This window comes from Alligator sinensis, unplaced genomic scaffold, assembly GCF_000455745.1.
Source record: "Alligator sinensis unplaced genomic scaffold, ASM45574v1 scaffold1092_1, whole genome shotgun sequence".
In the NCBI taxonomy this organism is placed as follows: domain Eukaryota; kingdom Metazoa; phylum Chordata; order Crocodylia; family Alligatoridae; genus Alligator; species Alligator sinensis.
The window spans coordinates 1,053,795-1,076,364 of record NW_005842252.1 but is presented as its reverse complement, the minus strand read 5'-3'; the positions used below and the strand labels follow the sequence as shown (position 1 = coordinate 1,076,364).

The 22,570-nt window shown below is 41.6% G+C and overlaps 1 protein-coding gene across 3 annotated transcripts in view; it reads left to right on the top strand.

Annotated features, from left to right (window-relative positions):
• The window catches only part of INTS12 (integrator complex subunit 12), a 26,073-nt gene extending 4,076 nt beyond the window's left edge, over positions 1-21,997 (top strand). For 2 of the 3 annotated variants that reach the window (XM_025208783.1, XM_025208784.1), the window contains exons 2-8: positions 7,565-7,645; positions 10,357-10,520; positions 11,716-11,868; positions 12,697-12,884; positions 17,054-17,213; positions 19,581-19,733; positions 21,307-21,997. In XM_025208783.1, coding sequence (XP_025064568.1) covers positions 10,365-10,520; positions 11,716-11,868; positions 12,697-12,884; positions 17,054-17,213; positions 19,581-19,733; positions 21,307-21,888 — 1,392 coding nt within the window. In that variant the 5' untranslated portion in view covers positions 7,565-7,645; positions 10,357-10,364 and the 3' untranslated portion in view covers positions 21,889-21,997. The remainder of the gene's footprint in view (positions 1-7,564; positions 7,646-10,356; positions 10,521-11,715; positions 11,869-12,696; positions 12,885-17,053; positions 17,214-19,580; positions 19,734-21,306) is intronic. The other variant, XM_006027563.2, reaches the window with a different exon arrangement.
• The last annotated feature ends 573 nt before the right edge of the window (positions 21,998-22,570 follow it).

The following is a 22,570-nucleotide window of genomic DNA, read 5'->3' as shown; positions in this document are numbered from 1 at the left end:
GGGAAAGAGGCAGGACAGGAGTGGACTTATCCTGCAGATCAATGCATGGCTGCACAGGTGGTGTCATCAGCGGGGATTTGGCTTCTTCGACTATGGAATGTTGGTCCAAGAAAAAGGATTGGTTGGAACAGATGGGATCGACCTGATGAAGAGAAAGAAATTAAGCAAGCAAATTAAGGAAATATGGGTTGAATGAATGGGCTGGATGGTGGATAGAAAACTGTCTGGAGCATTGGGCTCAGAGGGTAGTAATCAATGGCTTGAGGTCTAGTTGGCAGCCAGTATCAAGTGGAATGCCCCAGGGGTCAGTCCTGGGGCTGGTTTTGTTCAGTATCTTCATTAACGATCTGGAAGATGGGATGGAGTGCACCCTCAGCAAGTTTCTAGATGACAGCAACCTGTGGGGAGTAGTAGCTATGGTTTAGGGTAGGGCTAGGATTCAGAGTGTTTTAGACAAATTGGGGGATTGGGCCAAAAGAAATTTCGTGAGGTTCAATGAGGACATGTGCAAAGTCCTGGAGAATCCCATGCACTAGTACAGACTGGCTGGCTAAACAGCAGCTCTGCAGAAAAGGATCTGGGGGTTACAGTGGACAGTAAACTGACTATGAGTCAGCAGTGAGCCCTTATTGCCAAGAAGGATAATGCATTACCAGGCTGCATTATTGGCAGCATTGCCAGCAGATTGAGGAAAGTGATTCTTCCCTTCTGTTCTTCATTGGTGAGGCCACATCTGGAGTATTGTGTCCAGTTTTGGGCCCCTACTACAGAAAGGATGTGGATAAGTTGAAGAGAGTCCAGTGGAGAGCAACCAAAATGGTTAGGGGGCTGGGGCACATGACTTATGGGGGAGAGGCTGAGAGAACTGGGGTTATTTAGTCTAGAGAAGAGAAGATGGATTTAATAGCAGCCTTTAACTACCTGAAGAGCAATTCCAAAGGGGATGGAGCTAGACTGTTCTCAGTGGTGGCAGATGACAGAACAAGAAGCAATGGTCTCAGGTTGCAGCAAGGGAAGTTTAGGTTGGATATTAGGAAAAACTTCCTCACTAGGAGGGTGTCGAGGCACTGGAACCGGGTTACCTAGAGAGGTGGTGGAGTCTCCATCCTTGGAGGTCTTTAAAGGCCTGCGTGAACAAAGCTTTGGCTGGGATGATCTAGTTGGGGGTGGTCCTGCTTTATGCAGCGGTTTGGACTGCCTGACCTTCTGAGGTCCCTTTCAACCCTAGCTTTCTATTATTGCATGTTTAAAATGTTTTATTCTGGGGAAATACAAAAGGAAAGCAGATGTAACTTTCATTTGAGAAGCCATCGTGATGATCCTAGAAATTTTACACCATTGAATTGCACTGTAATGTTAGGAAAATAGACCGAATCCATTTAAAAATAGACTATAAAACACAAACTATTATTGATTCTGTTGAAGAAAATCTGTTACAGTTCTTTGAACAAAATAATAGCTAAGGAGGCAAATAGATGTAACATTTCAAATGTTTCAAAATGTAACACAGTTTGAAACATTTCAAAAAGTATATTTCAGCCATGGCAGATATGCAAGGCCCCTTGCTCCCCTTCCCCCCCCTATGAGAAGGCTTCAAAAAATCACTGTTGTGGCATGCAGCAACAGCACTCTCCAACCAGGGGGTGTACTAGGGCATTATTTCTCGGGCTGTGCAAAACAGCAGCGTTTGGCTTCAACATCCATTTCAATGGAAAATTGTTTTGTTTCGAGTTTGGTTTCAGTTCGAAAACACTGTTCTGTTCCGATTCATCAAAATGGTTTCGGTGTTTCGATGCTGTTTTGACATTTTGATCTGGCTGGGGAAGGGAACTCAGGTGGGCTGAGTTTTCTTCCCCAGCCTGATCATAGCGCAGCAGAGAGGAACTCAGCTGGGCTACTTCGAAATGCAAAACGTTTCCAAACGTTTTGACTGCCCTCGTTTTGTTTTGAGGCTGTTTTGAAGCCCTTCATTTCATTTTGATTTCATTGTTTTGAGCTGAAAATGAGTTGAAACAGCCAGAGAAATTTTGCACAGCCCTAATTATTTCCCATATTTTTGATACCTGGGGCACATTTATTTCTGATTTAAAACTGACACCACATTACATACACCTGTTCTGCGCCCCCTACCCCCACCCCCCCAAAAAAACCCCAACATATAATGTTCTTTTCCCTTGCCAAAGGAAATCATGCCAGTTCTGAGATGCATTGTTAAAAATGACACCAAATACATCTTTTGTTAAGCAACTTAGTCTCTATGCCAGTGATTCTCAACCATTTTAGTCCCAAGACACCCCTCCGTAGGTTTTCTGAATTCCACAGCTCCCCAGGTGAAAATCACTGAGATAGATCTAATTCAGAAAACACATGCAGGTGTGGAAGGGCATTGATGCTAAAAATATTGAGAACCACTGATCTAGCTGGTGCTGCTTAAGGGCAGTTGGGGACAGGACATCACTCTGCTGTGCCCTACTCTTTCCACTATTTTCCCCCTTCTGATCCCTGGTCTGTAACTTTAGGACAAGGGCAGACCCCCACTGCTGAGGCTGCTCTTACAGGGTGTCTCATGCCAGTGGCCACCCCTGCAGCTCCTCCTGCTGGTCTCAGGAACATGGGAGGAGTGGAGGGGATGATCAGCCCGTCTGACTTCTCGCAGAGCATTTTGCTGGGAGTGTGTGTGTGGGGGGGGATGGGAGGGAGGGAGGGTGGTGGGCAGCATAGGGGCTGCCTGGGGACAGAGGAAGGCAGGGAAAGGCAGCAGCAGCTGTGGCAGTTCCAAGAGGAGCAGCCATAGGCCTACTGGAGTAATTAGGGTAGGCACAGGGTGCCGAACTGGGGAGGAGAGCATTTACTTCCTCACGCGTGGGGATCTCACAGCACATTTGTCGCTCTTCCACCCTTTGAGAATCATTGCACCTTTGGGAATCATTCTTGGTGCTGTGGCTCCTTTCCCCTTGTTTTCCTCCTCCTATTGCTCTCTAATGAGAGGGGGAAAGCAGAGTGGACAGTCAGTGAGCACTCCCTGCACCCTGGCCACTGCGGGTGCCAGGAGCCCACGGGATGCCAGCAGTGGCCAGTTTTGGAGGCGGTTGTGGCACTCCAAGTGTTGGGATCCACAGAGCTTGGGGTGCAGGGAGCCTGTGACAGGGTTGGGGAAAGGGAGAGCACAGCATTGTGGGATAGTTATTTGACCCCAGCAGTCTTCCCAGCCCAGAGCAGGGGAGCTGGACCCAGTGATCTCACAAGGTCCCTTCCAGCTCTAAACTTCTGTAAATATACACATAACATGAAATATTCCATAATGAAACAGTACAAAATAGCACCAGCTCTCTCTAGGTACATTTCTGTCATCCTTTGGCCATTTCAAGAGCACGTTATTGGGTGCATCTGTCTGTATATGCAACCTTAATATCTCAAAGGAGTTTCAAAACTGTTTGAGATTGTTCAAATGTTATGTCTATCCACAGCCTAAGTAGATCTAGTTAATATCATTTAGTTAAAGTATTAAAACTTTTTGATTGTTTCCCTGAATAAATAGTTTAAAGTTTAACTAACTAAATCCCTTACAGAAAGCTGTTTAGGAATTCACATGATGAAAGGCAAAGTGCTGTTGTGGATCCGAACCCAGGAAAGTGGAAACAGAATGAGAATTAAAGGTCTTTTAACTTCTTGCCTGGATTAAAAAAAAAAAACAGTGGGAAAAGGTTATATTCTGTTCCAGGACCGGTGTTTAATATATTAGTGATCTAGAAAAGGGAGTTACCAGTGAAAATGCTAAATTTACTGATGACACAATTATTAGGTTAGTTGAGCCCAGAAGCAATTGTGAGGGGTAAGAGAAATAGAATAAACAGAGGTGAATTTGAAGTGCGGTGAAAGGCAAGAGGTAGTATTGACAAATCTGGTTCAATGCATGTTGGAAAGAACATTTTGAATAAGTAATTAATGTTGCTAGGTTGTAATTAACAGCTACAGAAAACAACATGGGTAGTTGTCGTGGAGAGCTGAATGGAAAACCTTGATAAGAAATGGCAGTAAAATGTAAACAGTGTTAGGTTTTATAAAAATGGAATTGATAGCATTATAGCACTGCAGTATAATACAGATAAATAGCATGTCTTTCTCAGAATACCATGTTGAGTACTGGTACTATGTGCTACGGCTCTAGGCTGTGACCAGCACAGAATCCTGAACCTGCCTGCAGCTGTAGCATTTCCCCCCACCCCCTGCACCCAAAGCCCCAATGGGGAAGGTGTTGGCCACATTTCGGCAGCTGTGGATGCAGCTGGTAGCTGTCAAATCCAGACTCGGGGGTGGTGGCATGCTACAGCTGTGCACAGGTTCATGCTTCTGCTGCTACACTGGTGGCAGCCCCAGCCCAGAGAGAGACAGAGAGCGCTTGGCATGTGGGAAGCAGCCCTAGCTGTCCATCACTATGCGGCTGCTGGAGCCACTGCCTACACACAGGCTGGATCCATTCACTTGGTGGGCGCCCCGCCTGTGGGCTAGATCCAGTTAGTTGATGAGCCAGATCCAGCCTGCGGGCTTTATTTTGCCTATCCCTGGCCTATTACCTGGCCTCAGGTGTTCTTCTGGGAGAGGAAATGAGTGCTGAGCTGCTTCTCAATGGCAAGACTGAGACCATCCATGAGCAGAAGTTTTGATAGCTTCTGCACCTAGGTGGTTAGACAGTGCACCGATAAAGATTTTCTTGGCCAGTACCAATAGCCTGTTGTTAACCAGCCATATCAGCCGATACCGATCTGATAACCAATTTACAGGAATGCAGTTAGGCAGTGTGGAGGGCAGCTCCCTGCAGGTAAGTCTGTGGGGAGGAAGGGGCTCAGGGGAGGGAAGGGGCATGGGGGGCAGATTGAGGCCCCCACAGTGAGAGAGGGAGTGGGGCAGGGACTGGGGGACCCAGGCTGGGGCAGGAAGCATTAAAAATGGCAGTGGGGGCGCTTGAAATAAAGCTTGTCAAATGAGCTTTACTTCAAGCCCTGCCGCCATTTTTAAGTGTGGGGATGCTTTTAACTGGAGCAAAGCTGAAAGGGGTGAGGGTGGGGGCTTTTGGCTTTTTGCTCTGCTGCTTTTGCCCTGGGAGCCCCATGCCAGCTGTTCACCCCCTGCCCACCTGGCAGGGGGAGGCACAACTCGTTGCCCCTGCTACTGCCCCTGCACGGCCAGCTCAGGGCTCCTGGGACAAAGGCAGCAGGGCGGAGAGCCCCAAGCCCACAGTGAGCAGCCTCCATCCACCCTGCACACAAATCTGGGGAGGCATATGTCCCCCCATACCTCCCCTGGGGAGTGCATGCAGCAGTGGGGAGTTGCCCCCTCTCCCCTGCCATGCCTCTGGATGAGCCACCCGCAGCTCTGTCCCACTCCCCGACCCAGCCCCAGGTCCCATTCACTACCCTGGCTGGGCAGTGCCCCCAATCCCTGCCCTGCCACCCTCCCTCCCTCACTGTGGGAGCCTTGATCTGCCCCTCCACACCCCTTCCCTCCCCCATACCCCTTCCCCTCCACAGACTTACCTGCAGGGAGCTGCTCTCCACACTGCCCAGCTACATTCCTGGCCACATGCATGTATGCGGCCACGCACATGCATGCGGCATCCGGGGTCCCTGGCCAGAAGGCATAATTAATTGTATTTATCAGCGAACATTATCAGCCAAAAAAAGCCAGTAGCTAATAATGTAAATTTCCCTTTTATTGGTGCCAGTCCAGTATGCAACTGATATATTGGTGCACCTCCATTAAACAGATTTTAAGATTTGCATTTTGGGATTTAGGGAACTAAATGTCATCTCATTTCTTCTGTTGGCCTGGGCCTAAAAGATTCATGGCATAAGAAGACACTGAACTCCAGTTTCTCATGTCGCAGGCTAGTGACTTAAGCTTTAGACCATCTTTCTCACTGCTCTCAAAAATCTGGTATTGGTTAAAGGCAAGATAAATGAACCAGACCAGCAGTTGGTTTGAGACTGTATGGCAGTTTCTCTGTTACTGTATTCCAGTCAGAGAGCAGTTTATGAAATTTATGCTTACAGGTGAAGTCCATTTCGAAGTTAGCAACTGATGAGCTGCTTCCTCCTCCAGCAGATGGATATTTTTCCTTCTTTCTTTAACTTTAAAATATATGTTTTTAATTGAAAATTCATTTCCAAGCTCAGCCTTTATGTACTCAGTTTTAGCCTAGAGCATATTTTAACTGTCTTGAGTATTCCTGTAAAAGGAGGCATTATGGACAAAACACTGACAGATTCTTAACTATGATACTACTAACATGTGGCATTATTATAATGTTAACCTTGAGGCCAGAAGAGAGATGCCAAGCTTTGGTATACACATCAAAGAATTAAATGCAAACTGCACATATTTTTACAGTTTCTTGACAGTAAAGTTCTTAAAAAGCTAACTCCAGAAAGAGATTTATGAATTATTACTGGAAAACAAAACTGTCCCTGAGCTATTTGAATCGATGTGCTAGTAGTCACTTTCTTAGAGTTCTTTTAATTTGAGAAGTCACATTTAGCCTGAAACCATCCTGAGTTTGGCTTGCTACTAACATCTGTTCTTAATGTCAGTAAGTTATATGCAGATTTGTAAACAGGGAAACTCTAAGAAAAGGAACTTTAAGTTCCTCAAGCAATCCATTACTCCAGTTGATATGAACTGGGTTTTTCTACTATTTCACCATTTTTATATCATTGGGGATTTAACAGAGACTAAGTTATACACTGTGTGGTACTGAAACTCAGACCATAAACACAGAACAAAGAAAAAGAACAGATAGTACAGCCCACAGATCTCAAGAGTGGTCTGAGCAGTTATCGAAGATAGATGTATGAGAGAGGAGGATATCTACTTTCTGCATGCATTGAAATTCATTTTTGTAGACATCAGAGAGAAACTGAGTTGCTTGAGATGGGCTTACACTGTAGTCTTTGCTTGATCAGTAGACAGCCAGAGTTACTGGTGTTTTGGACTTAGTAGTGGAAGTTTTATGGCCTCTGGGAAATGATTTGACAAGAAGGAAAGATTAAGGAATAGAGAAAAGGTTCTGAATACAATTCTTAACTCTCTGCTGGGTCCATTGATAAAATCTGTATGAAGTCTATTATGTGGTGAACTCCTTGATGATCTTGGTAGAGTGATTCTCTAGTGTCTTGTGAAAGCCCAGCATGAGATAAAGATTCCTGGAGACTTCTAGGCAAGCAGTAAGGGAGCAGCCTACCTCTGCTGGCGAATTGTCCAAAGGGGTAAAAGTTCACTGTCTCAACATCAAAAGGAATTCACTCAAGACCCTGCAAGCTGAAACCAGAGTAAATGTCCAAGCTATTCTTTTGAGACATCATGAAAGCTCTTTCAAGAATGTATTCTGAATTACAAAATAAAAAGTAAGACATCACAATCATTTTGGGATGATGATAAAAGGAATTGTTAAAAATAGATATTTCTCATGCTTTTTGGAATAGACGAGCAGCCTCAGTTTGCTGTAGCTTTCCTTAGACTGTTGTAATAAAGATATATTGCTGATTTAGAGTAATCTGTTCTCTTTTAGGGGAGGTCTCTCGTTTAATTGCCCTTTCTGAAATTTGTTGCTGAGATTGACTGAGAAGGTTCCAAAGTGCAAAAATAAATGGTATGAACCAAGGTTATTTTAAAATAAATGTTACCCCTTTCTGTTCTAAAAGAATTCTGTTCAGAACCTTTTCTCTGTTCCATAATCTTTGCCAAGTCATTCTTGTCAAATCGTTTCCCAGTGGCCATTAACCTAATAGTAAGTCTTAAACACCAGTAACACTTTTTTTTACTGATCAAGTGAGAAGTATAGTACAAGCCCATTCTCTCACTTCATCTCATTTGTGTTGATATTGGGGCATTTCATCATCTAAAAAGTTAACAAAAATTAAATTACCTACAAAGAAAATCAATTTTCCTAATGTACATTATTGTGAAATTAGCAACCTACAAAAGGAAATTTTCAAGAAGGGGAGGAAGGAGGACCCAAGTAATTATAGGCCTGTAAGTCTCACCTCGGTGCTCAGGAAACTCTTGGAGAGGATCATCAAGGAGCATATCTGTTGGGGGCCAGCAGGGGAGATCATGCTCAGGGGCAATCAGCATGGGTTCTTCAAAGGCAGGTCCTGCCAGACCAACCTGATTGCCTTTTATGACCAAGTAACTAAATCTTTGGATGATGGTGTCGCCATGGACGTAGTCTTTCTAGACTTTAAGAAGGCCTTTGACACTGTCTCTCACCCCATCCTCATCAATAAATTAAGCGACTGCAGCATTGATGCCTACACAGTTGGATGGGTAAAAAGTGGCTGATGGGGCGCACCCAGAGAGTAGTGGTGGACGGGTTGTACTCAACCTGGCGAGATGTGAGCAGTGGGGTACCCCAGGGCTCGGTCCTCGGGCCCGCACTGTTTAACATCTTCATCAGCGACTTGGACAAGGGGGTGGAAAGCACGCTGTCCAAGTTTGCTGATGACACTAAGATGTGGGGCGAGGTGGACACACTTGAAGGGAGAGAGAGGCTGCAACTAGATTTAGACAGACTACAAAAGTGGGCAGATGAGAATAGGATGGGGTTCAACGTAGACAAATGCAGGGTGCTGCAGCTTGGGAGAAGGAATCCACAGCACACATACAGGCTGGAGAGTTCCCTTCTTGAAAGCACAGAGGAGGAAAGGGATCTTGGAGTCATCATTGACTCCAAGATGAACATGAGCTGCCAATGCCAGACCGCAGCCAGCAAGGCCAGCCATACCTTGTCATGCATCCAAAGGTGCATCTCAAGCCAGTCCAGAGAAGTGATGCTCCCCCTCTATGTGACTTTGGTCCGGCTGCAGTTGGAGTAATGCATCCAGTACTAGGCGCTGCACTTCAAAAGGGATGTGGCCAGCCTGGAGAGGGTTCAGAGGAGGGCCACCCGCTTGGTGAGGGGCAGCAGGACAGGCCCTACAAGGAGAGACTGAAGGACCTGAACCTGTTCAGCCTCAGCAAGAGAAGGCTGAGGGGGGACCTGGTGGCTGCCTACAAGCTCATCAGGGGGGATCAACAGCAAATAGGCAGAGCCCTTTTTTTCCCCAGCACCACCTGGGGTGACAAGGAACAATGGTCATAAGCTAATGGAGAATAGGCTTAGGTTAGAGATCAGAAGGCAATATTTTACAGTTAGGGTGGCCAAAATCTGGAACCAACTTCCCAAGGGAAGTGGTCCTCGCCCCTACCTTGGGCAAATTCAAGAGGAGTGATCACCTGTCTGGGGTCTTGTGAACTCAGCATTCATTCCTGCCTGTGGGAGGGGGTCAGGCTAGATGATCTGTTCAGGTCCCTCCTGACCCTAGCTACTATGAAACTATGACGTGCATATGCCATTTTAAGCTTATGTCTTACGAGAAAAGGAAACCAAGCTTTTTTGTTTTTCTTGAAGTTGCCAGCCATTCTGAATACAAATAGTGAGATTCTGGAATACATGTTCCATGTGCATATGATAATTTTTGGTAGTGTTAATGTGATTTTGTAGCTATGATGGTCCAGGAATTATGCAAGAGGCAAGGATTTCTTAGAGGGATATCTTTTATTGGACCACTTCTCTCTCTCTCTAGACACACACACACACACACACTTCTGCTGCAATTTTGGTAGGTCCTTATATAGAGAGAGAGACATATATGCACATACATATATAACATGTATATCTATATTGATATCTACCTAGATAGATATTGATACAGATATGTATGCATGCCTATATATATGTTTGTTTCTCTCTCTCTCTCTCTGTGTGTGTGCGTGTGTGTGTATATATGTAGACATACCTAAACTGCAGCAGAAATGCACTGCGCAGCAGCTCATTTATTCATGCTGTTTTTGCATATACCGCCCCTACTCTCCCCCCGCCAACTGATTGTCAGAGGGGCCTGGAAGCGCCACTAGTCACCACTTGCTTCCGATCAGCCGGGGGACCAAAAACACGGTGTTAAATATGCCACAGTTTTTGCCTCCTGCTACTGATTGGCCGAAGGGCCCCGATGACCCCCACCAGTCACTACTGATTGGTCAGGAGGCAAAAACTGTGGCATGTTTAAAACCACAGTTTTGCCTCCCAGCCGATAAGTAGCAAGTGGGACTGCTGGGGCCCCTCCAAAAATCAGTGTCAGGGGGGAGTACACAGCAAAAAGAAGCCGCTGCGCAGTGCTCTTCTGTCGTGATTTAGGTAGGTCCCTATATATATTTAGATATACACACACATACGCCTCCTCTGAACTATTCTGTCTATTCTGTTGCATGAGTTATACTGCATGTAAATAATGTTCTCTTCTTTTTCATTTTTCTTCAAAGAGGCTGCTATGGCTGCCACAGTGAACTTGGAACTTGATCCCATCTTTTTGAAAGCCCTCGGCTTCCTTCATTCAAAAAGTAAAGATTCTGCTGAAAAGCTAAAAGCTTTGCTCGATGAGTCTCTGGCCAGAGGAACTGATTCAAGCTATCGTCCTTCACAGAAGGTATTATCATTTGTGGAACATGCAGGTCATTTTACATGTGTTGTTATCACTCCAGCTATTCCTGTTTTAAGTTTTCTAGATGAAGGACTAAAAGAAGTGGAAATAAATGAACAGATTTGTGGAGTAACCATGTTGATTGCTCACCTTTAACACGGCAAGGTTGATCCTACTGTTGTTGAAGATAATGGCAAAAATTCTGTAGACTTTAGTTGGGGCAGACTCTGGATCTGGAAGGCAGCTGTTTCTTCTTAAGTTGGAAGAGTTATGAATTTGTAATGTATTGCTCTGCAGTCACTTTCTATTCCTGTACCATATTGGTCATCCAAAATTAACCAAATTGATGGATTTATCAACTTGTAATTAAAACTAAATGCTCATAAAATGCAGAGTAGTTGTTGTTGTTGTGGAGAGATCTTAAAGTAGTTAAAAAACCTGTTTTCTGCAAATTCTGTTGATTTTAAATTTGCATGGGGCAGGTAGCAACCAAAAAAATAATTTGTAAAACAACCAGCTAAAATTTTACCAGTGTATTGAAAACCACCAAAAATATACTAATTAGAACATTAGAAAGAAAACTCTACGCTTTACTGGTCTGCACTGACACACGGATAACTTAGGTTAAATGAAGTGTTATAGTTAGTTCTTCCCTAGGCTAGAAGGAACTTTAGTTGTTCAGCTTTTGATTCTCACACCTATAGCTGTAATTGATCACTCATTTACAACCGACCTGCTTGTTATTCACCACTAATATTAATACATCACTTGTAAGAACTGTTGATATGCATATTCAGATTTACTGACCTAAAAGGTAAATACTGGCCAAGATTAAGCAAAGGCCAATATTTTTCTCTTCAAAGGAATGAAATACTGATGTTCACTGACTACAGAAATCATCTCCTTTATGTTTTCCTACATTACATTTTGTCTTCAAAATTATCTAAAAAATTTTGTTTGTTATGGTTTTCAATTTTACAGGTTTAAAATGTTTTCCTTTGAAATTAATAAACCAAAATGAAGATGTGCTTAGGGTTTTGTTTTGTTTTGGTTTTTTTGTTAAACTAGAACCCTATCTCTTGAAAGGTTTTTGTTTTTGTAGAAGTTACTGCAGCCAAATTAAACTTACTTATTCCTGTATGTGATTTGATTGGTTACCATTGTATTAGGTTTGTCTTTAAGTCTTCTTTTGTTTGTTTAGGAAGTGGAACAACCCAAAGTATCTATTACCAAATCAGTCTCCAGTAAGCAGGAGCCTAAAGCTTCATCCAGCTTGCCTTCAGGCAACAACAATGGCAAGCCTACTACAACAGAAAAGGTGAAAAAAGAAACTGAGAAAAGATCCGCTGATAAAGTAAGTCTTAACAATTAAATAATTTGCAGTGAAATTGGTTCTGTTGGCGCTTGAATTTAAAAATATTGTAACAAGAAGCAATTTGTTCATGAAGAACTTGGCAAATTTGATTTATTTTTAGTTAAGGCCATAGCTCACGTGTCCCATTAATTAGCATCACTGGTTAACACAGGACAAACAGCATAGCAAAAATTTCATCTTAATTTTCCATATTTTATAATACATTACTACTCTTGGGAAGAGCATAATAGAAATAGTATGCCGACCACTCTCTCACTCTCTTTTTTTTCTCAAAACCCCTGAACTTTTAACAAATCCTGAGCTGTAATACAGAGGACTCCTTAAACTACTAGTTCAAAAATGTTGTGGTGGCAATGAATATATCTCTCTAGGAAAGCATATTGTGTAGATGTACATTTATACTTTAACTGCTGTATTTCTAAACCAGGGTTGTCCAACTTCTAAGTGGCTGGGGGCTCTCCACCCAGGGGCTGCACTAATCCAAGCCATGGGTCCTAATCTACACCACATGCATGGGCAATGCCCCCCACCCCCACTGCACCACACATGTGGGCAGCCCTCACTTTAGCTCCCTCCCTACACTGTGCCATGGGATCTCCCAGTACTGTGGGCTGCACCAACTCCCCGATAGGGAACAGAAAGCAAAAGCTGAGGAAAGGAGGGGGAACTTAGGCTGAACTGTTTATGCCAGTTGGTGGCTCAGATAAATTTTAATAACTAACCTTTCACATTTTCATCTTCTCTGTGTGTGTGTGTGTGTGTGTGTGTGTGTGTGTGTGTGTGTGTGTACATGTGAATGCTTAACAGATAAAAGGGGAGATAATAGAAGGAGGTGACATTCCAAAAAAACCCAGGCTAGAAAAGCAAGAGACTCGTTCCTCCCCTATCACAGTCCAGACTAGCAAGGATTTGTCTATGCCTGATCTATCCAGTTTTGATGAAACCAGTGCTGATGATTTTGCTATGGAGATGGGGTTGGCCTGTGTTGTTTGCCGGTAAGTGTCATATGCTTCATCAAACATACCCTCATACCTTTCTTACAATGCAGTTCTTCAATGAAAAGTGATTGTACAAATGAATTGTATAGATCTGAATTTGCTGTCTCTTAGTGTTTCCAATTAATTACATTTGTTAGCTTGTTAATAATTTTCATCTTTATTCTGGAAAGCATTTAAGGACTTCAATTGAACATAAGCATGGGCATAAAATTAATTATATGGTTAAGTGCGCTTCCTGAATAAAAATGCTATTCTGAAATATGGAGCCTTTAAGAAAAAACATATATAAATGTTAGTGAAGCAGAAATAAAGTCTTGAGGGAAATCATTTCTCATAACAATATTGAAATTTTTGCAGGAGTGATAAAGACCAGACCTCTGCCCTTCTTTCAGAAAAGACAAAAAATAAATTGAGCATCTTGTATATAGTTTAAAATATTGATTTATGATTAGAAGCTGAATTTAAAAAGTGAATTGCTAATCACAAGCAGTTTTCTCAAAAGTCAGTTCTTTTCTGAGATTTTTTTTTTAAATGGCATTTGTAGAGTTTTGTGTGGGTTTTTTTTTCTGTAACAGTTTGCAGTTGAGAGGAGTATTTAGCCATGTTAATCTGACGTTAGCCAGAAGTTAAGAGGTATAAATTGAAAGTTAGTGATATAAGGTGCCACACTGCCCTGCTTTCTGCCTAATTTGTAGTTGGTTTACCCATAAAAATATTTCTAGCTACCAACTGAGTATTTATCTCAGACTTAAAGACAAAAGGGCTTCTTCCTGACTTTCCTTTTCTGATGCATGATTAAACATTCTGAAATTGGAATTTAATTTAAAAAAAGAATCTGTTGATGACTTGGAAGCATATTAGTGTTACTATAACGGAAAATTAGCAAAAGTACTTTTTGAATACATACACAAAGTAAGAAGGTTGGTGTGTGTGTGTGCCCCCCCCCCAATCAATTTTCAGCTCCTGTTGTGTTCATAGAGAGCAGGTATCAGATTTACTAATGGATATGTTATTGTTGTCACATTTTTACACCATTTAATAAGGTTTCATATCAAATCATTTCTGACTTCCTCCCATTGTAACAACAGTTGCTAAAAGTTTAAAATTTTATTAAAGACAGAAAAGGAAAACTTCCATTTAAAAAATACACCTTTTAACTTTGTTGCATGTTTTATAGGGCCAAGCCTCCTAATATGATAGTCATTGTAGATGGTATCAATTGTCTTATCGGAGGAAGATGGGGAATGAGTTCAGATAGTCTATAACTGTTGCTTTGAAAATTGATCCAGTTTCTCTTAAGACGAAATACAACATGCATGCACACACACAGATAAGAGGACAACAAAGAAAGCATACCACCGCGGCCTCTTGCACTGGCTTCTTCCCACAGCCTTGTTGATAGAAATAAATAGACCAGGTATATGGTCATGTCAGTCATTCTAAGACCTGCCAAACTTTTACCAGGCCATTTAAGGCATTGTTTCTAGTTGGCCTTTCTGGGCACAGTATATTGCAAAAGAACAAACTTTTATTAGATAAATGACAAAAGAGGGAAGAGAGGAGGAGGGAAAATAACATTCCATATAAAGGGTGAAGTAACACATGAACCCAAGGTTCCGGATTTGTTCAGGACCTAGATGAACCTATTGGAGGTGTTGATGCTACATGATTCCCTGTCTGGCTCGTTCTGGTCAGGATGCTTTTTCAAGATAAGAACAGGTGAAGGTCTGGTGGTATCCTAGTGGATTCCAAGTGTGGGCAGGGCAGCCTGGCTGGGAGAAGCAGTGGTAGCAGCAGCAGTGGCCTTGGAAGCACTGGACTGCTTTGAACCAAACCAGGTTGATCCAGGCCACTGTTGCAGAACCTTGCTGACACCTGACAGAGAACAGGCCTCTTGCTAAACATCTCAATCACACTTTAAAATATCAGAGGCGTCATTGTTTCTTTACTACAAAAGAAGCATTCTTACATGTTTTACATTGTATTTACATATCTCTGAGTTCCTTGTATATCTTACCAGCTCTAATTAATGCCGTCTTTAGTCCAAAGTTTATTTGAGGTTTATTGATAAAAAACAACATGTTTTTTAGGGCCATGGTTTCTGCCACATCTCAGTTGTCAACTTGTTCCATGGCTTTGGTAATGTTTTAGTTTAACTGCTAATGAAAACTTCAAATTCAAATGCAAAACACCAGGAACCCAAATTATATTATTTATTTATTCTCAGTAGTAATTGGGATCTCTGGTGCTGGGTAAGGACTTTTTTTTTCTATCATGCACGCTACACAAGCACAGAACAGAAAGTCATTTGCCAGCTTACAAGTGTTGTTCTGTTATCCCATTTTATGGACCTGGAAACTCAAGTACAGAGAGATTAAGTGACTTGTCCAAAGTCACACAGCCAGTGAGTGCAAACCCAACTTTAGAACCGAAATGCTCTAACTCTCAGATGATTGAACTGACAACTAAGCTTTGCTTATTCACTTCTAGAGCTAGTCTAGAGTTAGGTGTGAGTATGGCTTTGCTAAGGGTACAATTAGGAATTCAGAGTGACTAGATATGTTGTTGTTGACCCCTCTTTTCCTTTTAAATGGTCAGAGCAAGAGTATGGAGGTATGGAGAGAAGGACAGTTTAAAAAAAAACAGCCCTCTCTAATACCTGAGATTTGCAGGTGTTGTTGGTTACAAGGCATAAATGAGTGCCAAATAGAGAAATTTTGCAGGTGACACTGCACTCCTTTCAAAGATAAAGGATTTATGAAAAATTCCTATTACCTTTGCAAGAGCAGACTTCTAAACTTTAATAAATACATTGATTTCATCTTCATTTTTCAAAGATAGAAAACCATTTGGGCTGTCACTTGATTACAAAATTAGTTTAAAATAAGTCTAGCATTGACATTCCTTGGCATGAAAAATGTATTTTTTTTGTAATCCACTGAAAATTGTCGTTTTATAGTTTTAGAATATGGAAATTAGTCTGTTCCCTGGTGACACGCAGTTGAAACATCATTGTTTGTTCTGACCCAGTTTTTTTTTTGTAATGAACTGGGTTCTGATTCATCCTGAATCCAAACAGTGTGCACTAGAATTTCAAAATATTTCCTCCTTTAATTTTTAAATAGACCATTTAAAAAAATGTATATTTTCCAGAATATGTTCCAACAGCCATATGGACAACATCTTCTGACTTCATTTTCTTGTTATATAAAGATATAAGGTATTACCTTTCCCCACCCGTCCACAAATAGAGTTTCCATGGTTACTTGGTTACCTGCTCCTTGGGGATATGAGCAAAAGCAGCTTAGCAATTAAATAGCCTGATTTGTCATCTGAAAGAAGAAATCATTAGGAAAATGGTATTTGGCTAATTCACAGGCATACTTCCAGTCATGTGTATGTGACTAATTTGTCATTTATACAACTTGATTCCTTTCACCAGAGGCCCAAACAAAATTAAGTCCTCATCACCAGCTTACACGTTTGCTTCGAGGCATACACATCCAATTTTTTCCATGGTGTGGGTGTTATCTGCAGTTTCTAGTGTCTACATGTGTTGGGAGCCAGCAGTTAGTTAATAAAAGTTGCACAAAATAGTGTACTGTTTGCATGATGATGTTTCTAAAATCCTGAAATTGAAAGCACTGTTACTGATCGTCATTTAGACATTATTGTAGTCCAAGTGTATTGCTCAACAACTTACAACATAATGATGCAAATATGAAATAGATGATTGTACAGCAGTATTGGGGTGGACATGTAAATATATAGATAGTTGTTCACAAAATCCACTCTGCAAAGCCAGGTACATAAGATCTTAATGTCTAATATAAAACTCAAGCAGGAAAATACAAACAGGTTGGATGAGATTATTTTTTCAAGTCTGTAATACCATAAAGAACCAAAGAGGGGACCCACCAAATGATTTTGTCCTGTAGAGGTAACTTGTTTTAAAATGTATTTAAAATAATATAAACTTTTTCCTGTAAAGAACCAATTTTAGAACAAGCCAGACTTGTTCAGAAGAGTCTGTGCAATAGAAAAGGAATCCATTTCATTTTTCCAAAGATAGAAGATGTATGTGGAGAGCAAGCATATTTTTAGTTTTTATTTTAAGCCTTAAAGTGTATTCTTCAGTAATTTTTTCTCAACTGTTTGTCCTGCAGGCAAATGACAGTTTCTTCTGGGAATCAGTTAGTGGAGTGTCAGGAGTGCCATAATCTCTACCACCAGGATTGCCATAAACCTCAGGTGACAGACAAGGAAGTGAATGATCCTCGCCTTGTGTGGTATTGTGCCCGCTGCACCAGACAGATGAAAAGAATGGTAGGAGTCATCTTTTTGTCTAACGTGAATGGTATCTGAAGACAGCAATTCATATAGGTTGTTTTGGGTTTTTTTGTTGCTTTTTTTAAAGAAAAAGACAGAAATCTTTAGAAGGATGTTGAAGAATCATTTTTCAAAGGTGCATGTTCATTTTGCTGCTGATTTTTCTTTTTCTTAACCATAGAGTCTCAAAGAACATGCTTATTGAACAAAGTAGCATGCTTATTGAACAAAATTTTTAATATTATGTAAGTGAGACACAGTCAAGTTATTTCTTCCCCACTGATAAGCAGTGCAAGAAGAAATTAGGCTGATTTCATTTGGCACTCATTTATTTCACCAGTCTGCTGAATAGTTTTGTATGTTTTTTTTTTTTCAGTTTTAGCAGTGAGTGAACTGATTTTCTGGAACTTACCATGACTATAACAAAGGATAACAGGCTTGAGACCAGATCATGTTAAACAGTGAATATCCTTAACTTTCATTGGAGCCCGTGGAAGCTGATGCCACATATTTGTATAGCATGAGGCTCTTTATTTTCACTGAGCTGTATGTTAGGGCCTTGTCACGTATTTTATTTACATTGTAGTAAGCATTACCAAAAGCTAGACTGTGTTCTACCTAGTTGCGTGGTAATGCTTACTATGATCTCCCAAGCCAGGTCTCTTATTCTGGCTTCGGGTAGAGGGAGGCATAGGGAGCGGAGGCTGGGAGAGGGTGCTGCCCCTGATGCTGGATCTCCCTGGTGCCCTGGGATCAGAGCTGGTTGGAGAGTCTGGTGCAGTACTGGGGCTGGGACCAAAAATCAGCTAATTATCCTTCCCAGCCCTGGGACCACACCAGAGTCTCCAACCAGCTCCCAGGTGGCCTCAGGGCTGGGATAGAAAATTGTTTGTTAGGTTTAGTGAAACCAAAGACATTTTCTTACCTCAATGATATGTTACTTTCCTGTTATCTGCTCAAATTTGCCCTTGTATTAGGAAAACAGAAAAAGACACTCATTTAAAATGTTTTTTGTGCTAGGACATCAGCCAATGAGAGTCTTCCCTTTGATGTCATTGTTTCTTCTAGTATTTTGATTGTCTTCAAGCCTTTCAAGTCAGGAATGCTTGCTTGTGCTCATTAAATTGCATTCAAGTATCATATGGTAAACTTACCTATGTATATAAATACTTCACACTTTACTTCCCACCCCCAACTGTTGTCAGTCATCTTTTCTTTCCAGGTGCCAATTTCCTTTAGCTACCTCACATGAATACTGCTGCCTTTCTTACCATTTCTGACATCCTTGTAACCTGTTTCACAATAGCTGTCTTCTGCTCATACCCTCTCTTCGACTTCTCATGCTTTATCCGTAGTTCCCTTTACTCATACTCCAGAACTGCTTCTAGCTGACATCTCTTCATCTCCCTTCCCTTGTCAACTACCCAGGATGCCTTTCAGCAGCTAGAACCTTCCCTATTGGGGATCTGTGGATATAAAACAGACGTTGCCAAACGAAGCAGATCAGGTGATCTGCTTCATTGGGTGAAATGCATGTCAGCCATTGTTCCATCCACTGGTCATGTGTAGGGACCTACTCAATTTGCAATTTCATGGACATTGCCCAATTTTGCAGTTTCCGTGAAATCCAAAATCAGGCATTGTCCACGAAATCTGCAAAATAAAAAAACCAAAAACCTACTAAAAATAAAATGCTGGCTCCCCAGTACAAGCCACCTGGTCCTCACGGCCACTGTGGCCCAGCCTTGCAGCCCCCTGCTTACAGAGATGTCCCCTGGGAATTTCCTGTATGCATTGCTTAGAGGGGAAAGCCTGGAGATGCTTAGAAGCACATCTCTTAAAAGGGGAACGCCAAGTAGGCAATCCCAGTGCTGGAGGGGCCTAATCCTGTGTGGCGGCCCTCGGAGTGTACAGGACCGGGCCCTTCAAGCCCTGGGAGAACACCTACCCAGGGTGGCTGGAGAGTGTGGGCCACTCCAGGTTGCCTGCACTCTTCTGCCCTAAAGCAAATAGATGTCTGCCGAGAAAAAGCAACAGTTTAATACTACTTTTTGCCATGGCCACAAACAGAGGCAATTGTTGTGCAACAAAGGGTGTGGATATCTATTTGCTTTTGCTTTGTGCCACCTCAAAAATTGTTATGGTGGCACAAAGGTGACATCTCTTACTAGCCTATGACTCAGCTGGAAATTTCCCTGCAGATCAAAATTGTGTTCACATATGACCTGCTCCCTCACTGTTTGATCTCCAGGTATCATATAACGGTAATATTATGTCTGATAGCATGTTTTTGCTCCCACTTTGATTAACTCAGTTAACAGTACAGAAATATGCCTAATATGGGTTTAATCATTTCTTCTGCAGGCTCAAAAGACACAAAAACCACCTCAGAAACCAGCCCCTGCTGTAGTTTCAGTAGCACCAGCTGTGAAAGATCCATTGGTCAAGAAACCTGAAATAAAACTTAAGCTGGATACAACAGCCACGTTCCTAGCATTCAAGAGGACAGAAGTAAAGGTGCTGTACCCAAAATTCTCTATAGAAAGGGTTTTCATTTTATTGCATGTATGAAAGTCTCTTGCTTGCATGCTGGGTTTTTTTGTTGGTTTGTTTTTTTAATAAGACCCTCTACCTGATTTTTTTTCCACATATTTAGAGCCTCCAATGAAAATAACATCCATACACAATAGTAGCTATAATCTAGAGGACTGGAATTAGTGATGGGTGAAACCCTTCCTTCCATTCCTCATCACTCTGTTTTCTGACTTTTATTTCATAGAGGGTTGGAAAAGGATTTTTTTTTTAATGGGATTTTATAAAATATCTCTATGCCAATAGAAAAGAGGTGGATTGCTGCCCTTTAACAAGATTATGTTTTGGTAATTCCAAGATTTTTCTATGGTACGAGAGGAGCAGTGCTTCTTTTTTTTCGCATTTAAATGATGTGTTTCCTTCCTTTTTTAATATCTTGGCTTGTGTCTGCTTCTCTGGGTTCGTTTTCTTTTGTAATGAATTGGTAATAGACAATAAACTGGAAAGCATAATAAATAATATGAATAGACTAACATGCCATGAGCCCAGTCCAGCAAAACACTAATCCTGAATGAAAGGTGTTATATTCACATGTTTAAAGTTATGCTATGTTAACGACTTTACCTGAATCAAAGCCTATATGAATACGGATGCTTATTATACAAACACTAACAAATATGAATACCTTTATTCATCTGATTAACATTATGTTCATAAATAATTGGAGGACTAGGGCCATATTTCATCCATAAAAGCATAGATATATTGTGAAAAAGGCTTTCTGCTGAGGACAGGACTGGAGCAGAGAACCTCTGGCTTCAAATCGTAGCTTTGATATTGCATCCATGAGTAACGGGGTAATTTCTTTAAAGTCAGTATGTATTAACAAAGGCTAACATCTTATGGGGTATATGGAGTAAATTGATTTGTAAACCTGTGTGAAGAGGAAGAGTGCTGAATTGTATTAACCTGTGTGAACAAGAACTCTAAAAGGAAAAAATATTGTTTTTGTTTAGACAATATAAGCATGCCTGTGGCGTGTATTGGTAGGGAACAGTGGCAGAAGAAACACTTCAATCTGTGGCATGGCCAGAAGACTAGTTTCTGCATTATTTTAGTTGCCTGGGGTTTTATTTTTGTGATACCATCTGTCATCTTGTTATAATACAACTTCAGGTAACAAAGTTACAGAATAAAACAGAGAAGCTAGTGGACTGCCTTTCTTGTTTCTACTTCATAAGTGTTGGTCTTTTTAATTACTTCAGAGAGGCTGTCATTATAGAGCTTAGTGAGAGATTGTTGTGTCATATGTTAGCCTGGTTTTAGTTAGAAGAAAGGAAAGAAAAGATAATACTGGCTTTGTCTTGACAGAAAATTAAAATGTAGCTGCACCTATGTCCTTCCTTTCTTAATGTTTTTGACTAATGTGAATCCTGCCAAAATACTAAAATATTGTCCAATAGGTTTTTTTAAGAAACAATTTGAAATGGTTATGTTGTTCTTAGCAAGGATTAAATACTGGTCCAATAAAATGTATTTATTTATGTATTTATTTTAGACCTCGGCAGCAATTTCGGGAAATTCTGCCAGTACCAGCGTTTCCTCTTCAGCAACCAGTGGCCTTACAGGATGGGCTGCCTTTGCAGCCAAAACCTCTTCTACCGGTCCTTCAACTGCCAAATTGAGTTCAACAGCACAGAGTACCAGTGGGAAACCTGCAGCCTCTTCTAATGTACAGAAACCTGTGGGTTTGTCAGGATTGGCAACATCTAAAGCAGGACTAGGGTCAAAAATAGCTTCCAACAACAGCAGCACAAGTCCTGTTCAAGTGAAGCCACCTCCGCCTTTGACACTGGGGAAAACGAGTCTTAGTCGTTCAATAAGCAGTGATAATGTCAGCAAAGTAGGACTCCCTAGTCCAAGCAGTACAACTCCAGGTAGCAGCAGCCAAGCAAACAGTGGCAACGGAAACAGCGGGACAACAAGTAACAGTGGAAGCAGCACCAGCAAAACAGCTGCAGATTCGAGCAATCAGTCACCATCCTTAAAGGGTCCAACCTCTCAGGAATCACAGCTTAATGCTATGAAAAGGTTACAAATGGTCAAAAAGAAAGCTGCCCAAAAGAAACTAAAAAAGTAATAGAACTGCCTCAGAAACATGTTTGTATTTCTTGAAAATATGTGCGTGATGTATATGTCTTCTGACTGAATTAATACACACTTCATTTAATAAAGATTCATTCAGCCAACTTCCTGATCACCTTTTTCCTTACGTGCTAGACAATATAAATCTTTGTATCCTGGCTGCCTACAATAGACTTTATAGCTGTGCTCTAGCTCCAGTCAATTAAAGCGTCTCTTCTCCAATTTGAAGAAGTGTTCAGTTTGTCATGCAATTTGTGTAAAGTTTTTTTTAATCCAGGAGTGGCCAACCTGTAGCCTCTTCCACAAGTGGCACAGGCAGCCTTTGTATGTGGCGCATGACAGATTAGGGATGGAGCAGGGAGTACAGTGGCAGATAGGATAGGAAACACAAAGCAGAGCAGCAGATCTGGCAGCGGAAGGAGATCCAAGTAGTAGTAGGGAAGGGTGTGGGGTTGACCTTGTGGCATGCCTACTGAAAAGGTTGACCTTCACTGATATAGACAGTACTTTAGTGTCATTACTGATGTTGGTTTTTAATGTAATATCTGTCTATACATGGTAGTAATTTGTTGAATAATTCTGTTTGCTTACTCAAAGGCTGTGACCAAATTACTACTTATCAAGGAGAAGGTTAAGGTAGATGGCTTGCACTCCAGGAGACTGTCACTAGAATGCAT